This window comes from Polypterus senegalus, chromosome 2 (assembly GCF_016835505.1).
Source record: "Polypterus senegalus isolate Bchr_013 chromosome 2, ASM1683550v1, whole genome shotgun sequence".
NCBI classification, from domain to species: Eukaryota; Metazoa; Chordata; class Cladistia; order Polypteriformes; family Polypteridae; genus Polypterus; species Polypterus senegalus.
The window spans coordinates 30,823,635-30,835,946 of record NC_053155.1 but is presented as its reverse complement, the minus strand read 5'-3'; the positions used below and the strand labels follow the sequence as shown (position 1 = coordinate 30,835,946).

The 12,312-nt window shown below is 35.8% G+C and overlaps 1 protein-coding gene across 1 annotated transcript in view; it reads right to left on the bottom strand.

Annotated features, from left to right (window-relative positions):
• LOC120522837 (GRIP and coiled-coil domain-containing protein 2) overlaps window positions 1–12,312 on the bottom strand; it is a 97,673-nt gene that overhangs the window by 31,362 nt on the left and 53,999 nt on the right. The window contains exons 16-18 of the mRNA XM_039743527.1: window positions 10,576–10,713; window positions 6,193–6,314; window positions 915–1,091 (exon numbers count right to left, since the gene is read on the bottom strand). Coding sequence (XP_039599461.1) covers window positions 915–1,091; window positions 6,193–6,314; window positions 10,576–10,713 — 437 coding nt within the window. The remainder of the gene's footprint in view (window positions 1–914; window positions 1,092–6,192; window positions 6,315–10,575; window positions 10,714–12,312) is intronic.

Below are 12,312 nucleotides of genomic sequence, written 5' to 3'. Positions count from 1 at the left end.
CGTAGCCTCAGAGCCACCACTCCGCCCTTAAGATCTGAAATGAGCAATAAATTCTTAAAAGCTATTAACATCACACATATGAAGCAGCAGTTGCAAAGATGCGTAGGCCATAACTGATCTGAATAGACAATACTTCTGAAACAGTGTTAAGTTTTTTTCACGTGACCAAATCTTGCCCTTCTCAGCGTCTCCGAGACCTGGCCCATGATGACTGTCAGATCGAGGGGAAGGGTGATGTTCTCCTTGAAGAATCACTGCCAAATAGTCATTGCGAGGGTTTCTTTCTTTGGTGGGGTCCCACATGGAGAATCACTGCTGATGGTCAAAGCCGGTCCCCTCTGAACAATCACCACTGACAGTCATTGCAGAGCAATGTTGATTGCTAAAGCTGCCTGCGGCACTTCACAAACCATACACAACTCTTTCCTTTTGAATAAAACAGGAAGTCAGGACCCTGCATGACCTAAAATGAGGCAGCCTGCGGCCCATAGCTTGGGAAGCTATGCTCTAAAATGTTAATTACAGAAAGATATGACTGCAATATGCTGCAAAGATGGTATATCTAGCTGTAAAATCAAATAGGACAAATGTACTATTTTATTCACTGCAATGACAGTTGCATAACTTGAATCCCTAAATTTATAGTGACCAAAGTGTGTAGCAGCAGTTTATTTTAGATTACTTTTAAAAATTATTTTGCTCAGGGCGAAGATCTGACAATAATCTTTAGGAAAAATATTCATTAATGGAGAAATAAATCTCCATAACACAGCACAAGAAACTGACAGGACTACTAAATGCTATTGCAAATCCTGATGGCTACAGCAGTATAATTTAAGATAGTTTCTAATGAATAGAAACAAAAATAGAAGGTTAATGCTGAACATATAATTTGTAAAAGGGCATGATTATACCTCTCCCGCAGTTCAGCCTCTTTGGCTACAGTCTCCTGCAGCATCTTGTTGTGACGCTCCAACAAAGTGTCGTGTTCCATCTGCAATGTCTGGAGATCATCTGTGTTCACTTTCAGGCTCTTCTGGGTTTCCTGCAACTTGGATTTGAGCTGTTCCATCACATTTTCTAAATATTCTCTAATGGTTATAGATAAAAGAAGAACATGAATGAAGCATTAAAAAAATTAAAATCGACAACAAAGCCCAGCTGATTTGTTACACCTTGATATATTTATGCATTATATATATGATACTTTTTATATACTGTATATATATATATATTTTTTGAGGAGCTCACTGTGAAATACCAATTAATATCTATCCAAAATAGCATCTTATAGAACACAACTTTACAAGACGGTTTACAAACAGCAAAAAATAATGTCCAAGATAGTTTAATATACTGTATATGATAAAGAAACAGTGGGTACGGAAAGTATTCAGACCCCCTTCAATTTTTCACTCTTTGTTACACACAACTCTGTGACTATTCTTGAATGGCCCAGCCAGAGCCCTGACTTAAACCCAACTGAGCATCTCTGGAGAGACCTAAAAATGGCTGTCCATCAACGTTTACCATCCAACCTGACAGAACTGGAGAGGATCTGCAAGGAGGAATGGCAGAGGATCCCCAAATCCAGGTGTGAAAAACTTGTTGCATCTTTCCCAAGAAGACTCATGGCTGTATTAGCTCAAGAGGGTGCTTCTACTAAATACTGGGCAAAGGGTCTGAATATTTAGGACCATGTGATATTTCAGTTTTTCTTTTTTAATAAATCTGCAACAATTTCAAAAATTCTTTTTTTTGTCTGTCAATATGGGGTGCTGTGTGTACATTAATGAGGAAAAAAATTAATTTAAATGATTTTAGTAAATGGCTGCAATATAACAAAGATTGAAAAGGGGGTCTGAATACTTTCCGTACCCACTGTATAAGAATCAAAAACATATATTAATACACCAGCTAATTGAGCACTTTTTAATGTCATTGTATTATGGTTTAGTGATTAATGCAAGACTGTAAAGCAGTTTGTTGTTCATCAATGCTGGTGGAAACGTAATAAATGTAAGATGAGCTGCGTAGTCAGATTACTTTTTAAAGTAATGAGTAACCTAACATAATGCTTATTTTACTGAAATAAACCTATCTGTGCTACTTAAAATGTTTCAGTGTTACTAAAGACACCCATTGTAAATACAGCATCATTTTGCAGAAGTATTGCCTTTTATCCCCAAAGATGCTGCCTGCTGCTGTATCATCATGCATGTGCGTGCTCTGACCGTCTGGTGATAACTACTTAGGAAGAGGTTAAGCACATGACACAGTGAATAATCAAGAGAAATGAAGTGAACCAAAGTTATAAGTATACATCTAAAGTCTAGTGGCTTTGTCATACCATCCATACACAGTATTGCAGCATACAATGGCACGAAACATTCCCCAGGACCACAGTACAAAATATACATAAACACGGCGCAAGTGCAAGACTGGTACAGTACACCACTATAACAGATAAATAAATAATAAAAAATAAATAGTAGTAATTTGAAATAGATGGTGATAAACACGCATGTTCTGAGGTTAAATTTATTTAGTCCAGTTTAGAGTCACAGGAAGCTAGTGATCATTACAGCAAGTCTGGGTGTAAAAGGAAAGAAACAAACATGGTGGAAGTAAGATGGTCCTTTAAAGGGTTCGATTACACACCAATTCAAAAAACAGTGTGCTGTGCGCAACCCAGTAACAGAAATCTACTAATTGTCAGTTTAGTTTTCACATAGTTTTTTGATACAGATATGTGGAAACATATGTGATTGAGTGGCACAGCGGCTAGTGTTCATACCTCAATTCTTTGTGGGTTTGCATCGGAGATGAAAAAGAGGATAGATATTATTTACATGGAGGGCTAAATGTATTTATAAAACATATTAAAATGATGAAGTTCAGCTCTGTTTCATTACAATTTTTATAATGACTTTGGATTTAAAACAAATGCAGGCCAATGAAATGTGCAGTTTTTCCAACAAAAGGAGAAAAAGTATCGGAAAAGAAATGCACCACATTACATTTTACAATAAGTAACTATATAACATATTTAGTTACATCTTTTGTAGGTATGAGCAATGTAACTAATTCAATAATATTGCCTCCCCATCCACCCTAATGTGACCCTTATTTCTTCAATTTATGTTACTTAAAAATGTCTGGTTCTCTGTCACTTATTCTATTCTTCCCTTGTTTTTAATCTCTCATGAGCTTTTGATGACAGACTTTAATCCACTTCTGATTAAGGTACTTAACTGTTTGTGATGAAAATGTTTCTGGTTTAGTTTTAAACACAGAATGACTATGTGACCTTGACTAAGTCACTTCATGTGTCTTGGCTACACATATTAACATGTGAAGTACAGTATAATACTGTAAAAAATAATGTAAATACTTTTAGGTTTGATTTTGGCAAATGTCAGAAAAAAAGGTGTTCAGTTGATTGCCCATTTTATATAACTGGCTTTATCTTGTGGGGTTTGCAAACAACACTTTGGGATTAGACTACTACAGATACAACACCATCCAATCTCTGCTCCTTAGGGACAAGCTGACTGAGATGGGAGTAGACTCACACCTGGTGGCATGGATCGTGGACTATCTTACAGACAGACCTCAGTATGTGCGTCTCGGGAACTGCAGGTCTGACATTGTGGTCAGCAACACAGGAGCGCCGCAGGGGACTGTACTTTCTCCGGTCCTGTTCAGCCTATATACATCAGACTTCTAATATGACTCGGAGTCCTGCCATGTGCAAAAGTTCGCTGATGACACTGCTATTGTGGGCTGCATCAGGAGTGGGCAGGAGGAGGAGTACAGGAAGCTAATCAAAGACTTTGTTAAATGGTGCGACTCAAACCACTTACACCTGAACACCAGCAAGACCAAGGAACTGGTGGTGGATTTTAGGAGGCCCAGGCCCCTCATGGACCCCGTGATCATCAGAGGTGACTGCGTGCAGAGGGTACAGACCTATAAATACCTGGGAGTGCGGATGACTGGATGACAAATTAGACTGGACTGCCAATACTGATGCTCTGTGTAAGAAAGGTCAGAGCCGACTATACTTTCTTAGAAGGTTGGCGTCCTTCAACATCTGCAATAAGATGCTGCAGATGTTCTACCAGACGGTTATGGCGAGTGCCGTCTTCTACGCGGTGGTGTGCCGGGGAGGCAGCATAAGGAAGAAGGACGTCTCATACCTGGACAAACTTGTTAAGAAGGCAAGCTCTATTGTAGGAATAAAGCTGGACAGTTTAACAACTGTAGCAGAGTGCCGGGCGCTGAGGAAACTCCTGTCAATCATGGAGAATCCACTGTATCCACTTAACAGTGTCATTTCCAGGCAGAGGCAAACTTTTGTCACCGTCCTGCGCCACTGACAGACTGAGGAGATCGTTCCTCCCCTACACTATGCGACTCTTCAATTCCACCCGGGGGGGTAAATGCTAACATTATTCAAAGTTATTGTCTATTTTTACATGCATTTTTATTACTCTTTAAATTAATTTTTTTTTTTTTGTATCAGTATGATGCTGCTGGATTACTGTATATGAATTTCCCCTTGGGATTAATAAAGTATCTATCTATCTATGTAATATGCAAAAAAAAAATTTTTTTTATAAAAATCACTTTTTTATCCTCACTACCATTAAAGTGACCATTGATGCACACATTTAGTTTTATGGTGGTGTCCATACTGCATGTTAAGTTACATGAGCGATCCTGCAGAAACTGTAGACTGTGTAACATTTTTGTTTTATGGATTTCATTTTGAATGCAAGGATGAGAATTTCAAATAATGTAGTATTTCTTTACTACATTACTTTCTTTTAAATATACTTATTATTATTATTTAAACATATACTAGAATTTTTAAAAAGGGAAAAAAAGGCTTATGTGAGAGAGTGCTGATGTATTGCATGATGGTTGGATACTGATGTCAGAATTTCACCATTCTCTGTGCTCCTGACAATAATCCTCCCCAAGTCAGATAAAAAGCCCAGTGATACAGTTAGAGCATACATATTTTAATTCTTTGATTTGGCCATGCAGTCTGCAGCGTTTCTACACATAGTTCATTTGAAGCGTTTTTTGTTTGTTTGTTTTTGTTTTGCCCCCCTCAATACTGGGGTGCGATTCCCCCCTAGTCTGGTTTGTTTGTTGACCACACTCTGGTGTGAACAAAAGCAGCGGTACCTGACCTTGAAATGGTGGTCTCAATGCAGTAACAATCAAACCCAAACAACTTTGGAACAACTTTAACTACAGGAAATACTGTGGATTAAGGGAAATATTTCTAATAGTAATTTGGCAATCTCAGTATAAAAATCCACAAGTGTATACACGTTTGCAAGAAACCACTCACAAAAGTATCTGTGAATCTGATCAATCCTAGCAGCTGATTCTGCCTCAGTTTCTTTTTCTCAAAATTTGAGATCAGGTAGCAGTTGATCACATTAAAAAAGGTGGTGTTTTTGGGTGGTGCAGATTCACTTGTGGTTGGAAAGATCAAGGCAAACACATACAGATTTCGAGAGAAATAAATGCCCTTTGCGACTGACAATCAAACCCTCTAATCCAGACCACCATACACAGGGGAGGTGTCCTCTCTGTGCAGTTGCACTTCTGGTAAGTTGCATACACTGGAGGCACATTAACTTTTATGATCTGTGGTAAATATGAATCAAATATTCTCAAGTAAGAGTGTGAGCACTGCTCTTGTAGAATCTTTATGATGCTTTTTTCCCCCATTATTACTTCAGGTTTAATGTATTAAACACAACAGAAATAACTGAAGATGGAAACAAAGTAACTCATTATCTCCTGATCTGGTACAAAGCAAATGAAGTCAGAAGTGTGAAAATCCCTTTAAAAAGTAATCTGTTTACACAACAGGCACAAGAAAAGCCACTGCTCACTTCAAAGTGGCACTCAGATTGTTGGCATGAGCACAGGTATATCATTACCACTGAATAAATATATATATTTTATTTTCCATGCAGGCAATCTGACTTAAATGGTATTTTTACTTTATGGTCAGATGTTATGAATTATATTTTAAGCAAAAACAATTATTATTTTTTTTAATAGTAAAATTTCTGATACGTCATGCAAACATTTGTTTTAATTTGATCAAACTAAGATAAATGCTTATGAAAAATATTTCTTTGGCTTCATTTTTTTACTCACCTTTCCTGTTTGGATACATCATTTTCAGTTTGTGATGAGGACTTATTCTTTTGCTGTTTCAACACATTGTGAACACGGACTTTGTAACTTTCAAACTCTGCTGCTGTTGAAGCCTGTTCTTCCTGAAATTAAATAGAATAAATATAATTGCTGCGGTGGCTCAGACATTTAAAAAATTAATTTTGTTTTATGGTGGTTTATTGTAGGCTATAATCTATCATGACAATATTTTAAATAGGAAAGCAAAACACAGCATGTGATAACCTAAAGATACTTTCAGCCTGCTTCATTTTCATAAGAAAATAAATCTAAGCAAAATATAGGTATAAAAGTGTTAACTTGAAATAACTTTCGGTTTGAGAACAGAATGAAGGATGCTGAAAAAAGTCTCTATGAACCTCAGAATTTCTTCAAAAGGACTGACAGATAGCTCTTGCCACTGCTAATGTCAAAGTACACAAGTCTACCATTTAAAAGAGGCTGCAATAATTAGATCTATGTAGGAGTAGCTCCAGGTGGAAATTTTTGCTGTCTAGGAAGAACATCAGGACAAGACTAAAGTTTACCCTTAAACACCTAGGTAAAGACCAGGACTTTTGGAACAATATGCTCTGGACAGACGAGGTAAAGACAATATTTGAGTTATTTGGCGACAGTATCAGAAGACATGTTTGGTAAGAACCAAATACAGCATTTGAACAAACGAACCAAGTACTAACTGTAAAACATGGTGATGGAAAACAGTTATGATCTGGGGATGCTGTGCTGCATCAGGGCCTGGATAGCTCACCATTATACAACTCACTATGAATTATTCATTATGTCAGGGTTGCATACAGATGATGTCTGCCCATCTATCAGAATACTGAAGCTCAACCGGAACTGGACCTTGCAACAAGACAGTGACTCTGAACATAATAGTAAATCCACCAGGGAATGGCTGAAAAGAAAAAAATGGAGGGTTCTGGAATGACAATTCAACGCCTAGATCTGAATCCCATCAAAATACTGTAGAAGGATTTGAAACGAGCTGTACATGCACAACACCATTCAAATATTACACAGCTGAAAGAATTCTGCACAAAGAAGTGGAGACATTTTTCTGTCAATCGATGTCAAAGACTGCTAGACACTTCCAGAAACCTTCTTGGGAAGCAAGACCAGCTATCTATCTATCTATTAGAGGTAAAAGTAGGGGCACCTACATTTTTCAAGGAAGGAAAGGGCATATTTGTTCATTTTTAGTTGAATAAATTACTGCAAAGGTAACTTTTCATTTTTCTGCCATATACATCACCTTGATCTAAAGATATTGTTTGAATGAAAATCAAATCTTGATATGTACACATATAGTTTATTACAAAAGAAAGAACATTTCATGGGGTGTGCTTTGCTCTTCACGTTGTACAAAATGCCTTGCCACTGTGTTATAAACTCAGAAGTTGAGGTATCAATCCGTGCTACTTCACATTTGTGGTTTTAAATACAATCTAGCTCCTCATGTTTCTAGAGTAGGCAACCACCTAATGTATTATCGCATACTGCTTCAGGTGAAAAAGATTCAGTAAACAAAAAGTCAGAAATTTATTTTTTTATGATAAACTTTAATTTCTTCCCAGATTTTTTGTTTCTTAAATGTCACATAGAAGCCAAGATAAACACATAAACAAATTTAGTAGCATCATCTCATAAAAGATTCTCTGCCCTATAGAATTTTGCTCTGGACTGCCCTGATAGTACACTGGCTTATGCTGAGAGAGCAAGGAGGAGTACAACATAAAAAGGAAAAGAAAGATCATCCTTAAACAGGATATCATCAGTTCAGTGCAGAGTACACCTAAGCTTGGAATCCTACTCATATTTATAAAAAAAAAAAGTGGAAGTTGATTAATAAGAAAAATCAAGTAACTCTACAAGTAGGATTTAGTTTACTTTGAAACAGAAATGCACCTATAGTACCATCATTATGACCATAATAGCTCATTTATCTAAAGGTCAACACATTCACAAAAAATTAAGTAATGGGGAAAAAAAGTAATTAGCGGATGTATAAACCCTGTTTATATGTAACACTGACTATGAAATGATTCCGCCTCAACCATCTAAAAAATACCCTTGCTTGTTATTCTGGAAAAAGCTGGAAGTGGAAAGTACTGCTTCCAACAGCTTAAAAATTACAAATGAGTATGTATGAAATCAAAATCTCTCTTATTAGCCAAACTAAAATTTTACATTAATTTTAATTGACTTCGCCTTGAACCAACTTTAATGATCATTACTGCATAATAACATTTTTTCTTAAATAAATTACAGCTTTACTGATTTACTTTGCACAATAAATTATTACAAATGATATGCATTGAAGAAAAGAGCAGAAATACAATCTAAAAAGTCTTCCCTTCTATTAAGGAAAAAGGCAAGCAATTCATCATCTGCTATTAAGCCTTATGGGAATATTAGTCACAATGTCATTTTTGTAATTAAGTTTTATTTTATGTCCCTAAGCTTGTGCATATCAACCTCGTATAAAATGGTAAATCAATATATACTGGCTCTTCAAAACCTTAACCTTCCAAGCTGCACATGGGAAGGGCAAAGCAAACATATGATTACACTTGGGATACAGTAATTGAATATTTGCAATCTGTGTACCTTCTTTGGTAACTTCCTTATATTCTTTGCTTTAAAAGTCATACTACTTTGATTACAACATATCAACTGGCTACATAGCTACAATATGGACTCAGTATCATCAGCTGCCTTACCATAATAACATATCTGGTTGCTACTGAACCAGGCAGTAGGATTGCTACAGTGCTGAGATAACAATGTCTTTCATTTCATCATTGATAGCAAAGGCAAATACAGCCACGTTATGTGGAAGATATTTTAGGAGTCAGTGCTACTCATGAATTGTCACCTTATGTCTGGAAAAACAGTATTGTGATTGACAAGGTAGCAATGAAACATCTGCACTGAGTGTTTTGATGACAGAGCTGCAAAGTTAATGTGACATGCCATTTGATAAAAAAATTGAGGCTAAAAATCAACATGTCAGGGATGATCTCCCTCTTTTTCCTAGATTTGGACAGCCATTACTCTGACCAGCTTAGAATCAGCAATGGCCTCAAGAGGCTTATGTGCACCCTTAAAAATGATGAATCTTTAATGGCACTTGCCTGGATTTGTATGGTCCCTCATAGAAGTATTGTTTGACTGTGAGGAGAAAAGTGCTTGAAACTGCCTTTCTGTTATGCTAGGACAACCTCACTTCAATTGAACCAACACACTTTGGATGGCAAATTGAGATCATATGCAACATTCAACTTTGTGCTTGTTGTGTGAGAATACTTTTACATCTGAGAAGTCTTATTTCTTATACCTACGACTTTTAATATGTTTAACTAGTTTGGAACTTTACAAAATTCTTAATTCAGAGGTGTGTTTGTAGAGTATTCTATATAAAGCAGATTAATGAAAATCAATATAATTAATTAATAATAACAATTAATAATAATAAAATATATTAGAATGTGTTATATAAGTATGACTAACTTATAAAGGAAGCTTTTCTGTTAAGAATTTTTTTAGGCTGCCATGATGCTCTGAAGAAGGCACATGTGGACACCACTTAAAGGTGCAAAGAAAGGACAGTCGTTTTGGAATTTTACATATAACAATGGCTCAATATTCTGTTTTCTTTAGTATTTTCGGCAACACTGACAAAGAAATATTTCATTTTACCCTTTAAAATCATGAATCCACTGGTATTTCTCAAATCCGTTTTGATCTATTCATGCATATTAATGAAACCTGTTAAAGATCGACATAAACAAAGGGTTTTTTTTACTGGAGCCTTCACATGGATGGTTGTTTTCGAAACCAAATGGTTCCCCTATGGCACTGCTCTGAACAGCCACTTTGGCAGCTTTATTTTTAAGAGAGTTGGCAAGATATACAAGCATGTAGTGACACCAAAGCTTCAGCAAGCACACTTTATAAGACCATAAGAATTTTCACTAATCAGAGGATACCACTGACTATACAATATGCTTATACTTTTAACCATAAAAGTAGAGAATTAAAAGCAGAATGTTGTATTTTTTCTCCTCATGATATTATTGATATTACTATTATTTACTAACGCCACCTTGAACCTAAACTTAGTATTTATTTTGTTTTTACTAATGGAAATTTTTCATTAAAATATTTGTTAAAAAAAAAAAACAGACCATGCTAAAAGTATTAATTTATAGCACCAGTAAAGACAGGGTCAAAATTATTTTGAAAGCACCCATTAAATTTTTAAAGGCAATTTTATCACCTCTTTGCAAAATAGCAAAGAACTATCAAGTATGTCTGTCTGGTCTTCCTATCCTGTACCTTAGCAGTATTGCACTCTTCCTGCAGAGCTGTGATTTTCTGTTGAAACGCATTGGTTGCACGATGGTGTTGCTCTGCCATTGTCCTCAACTGTTCTTGTAATTTGTGTTTATCTGCGGTAAGATCGGCACACTGAAGCTGGAAGAGGGGAAAAAAAAAAACTTAATCTCCAGTTTGGTAGAACTAAACAAAAATGCTGAGCATTAAAATATATTACAAATAGATTGTCTTTTTTTTTATTTATTTATTTTTTTATACATACTGGTCCTGTGATACACAATGTAGAATTAAAAATAAACATACACTTCAATTCATAATGTATAAAAAAAAACATGCAGACTCCTCTATTTCTAAAAAGTATGTTACTGATCAGTACTTTGTATTGAACTGACATCCTATGAACTCTTTGCTGTACTTTGCAGACTGGCTCAGACTCCATGTGGATGTACAACTTAACTAATGGATGATACTTATTATTGAAATACCAAACCAGTCCCTACACATTTTTTCCCTGTTCTTCTTTCTTCCTTAGACAGACATAGTAGTTATATTGAAAACTATGTTACATGCTGAAAGTTATGCCTTAAATTAAAAGTACATGTACTTTCTAAATCTTTAAATATAATTTCTGCATTACATCTTTAGATATGCAATTTCTTCTTCTTTAAATTAAGGAGCTGAGATTCTTCTTCTTCTTCATCTTTCAGCTGATTAATACATAATAAAATCTCAACTGCAGGCAAAAACACAACAGGATTTAAATGATTTGCAAAAGACTTCCATGTACACAGAAACATACAGAACCAGGAAACTACAGCACAATAGTGTGAGAATATAAAAAAAGTGGCAAAAGCAAAAAATAAGGAATTTGATGAAAGAGAAGCTGATTCACAACCTGCTAAGAATATGGTTTGTTAAGTAAATACACAAACTACAGAAGAGGTTAAGGGAGTGGCCAAATCTATATTAATGAGAGTGTTTTAAATAACATGCACTATTACTAATATTATAAACAGTCTAATTATCAATTTTATACAATGCCTTGACCCTGGTACAAATTATAAAATGCATGCATTATCATTGCTACAACTTATTTATCTGCAGTCTTTTTTGGAAATACATACTTTAACATATGTATGTGAACATCAGCAACAACCTGGTATCTCTCCACACCCATAATAATATAAAGGCACAGACATTAAATTGGAGTGTTTATGATATAAAATAAAAGCACTTGAGAGAGGTAAACAAAATGAGAACTCAATATACAGAAAATGCTGCCCTCCAGGCCTTACTAAATAGGCCTGGACCCCTGTTTATCTAATGGGCTGAATTCCCTTCCTGCCACATCTCCACTACCACACCCAAATCAATTCATTTATAATAATAATAAACATTTTATTTATATAGCACCTTTCCCATTTATATCTGCCCTCTCACTCACACTGCTCTAGACTCTTACTGTGGCCAATGAGCCTTTGTACCTACACTTTACCCGACAAGTATCACATCTTTCACTGCAGAGGCAACAGGTTAACGCAAAGGCAGCTCTCCCTCTAAGCCAGTTTTCATGATGAATATTCTCTTTCTAACTCTAACAGTAGAGTTATTGTCTACTGCTACATTCTGGCGTGGAGATATGGTGCTAGTGCAGGTGCTTTATGTCCAGTATCCCATTCTAAGCAGAAGGTCAGACAACACTAGCATTTGATGGGTTATCATTACCCATGGAATCCT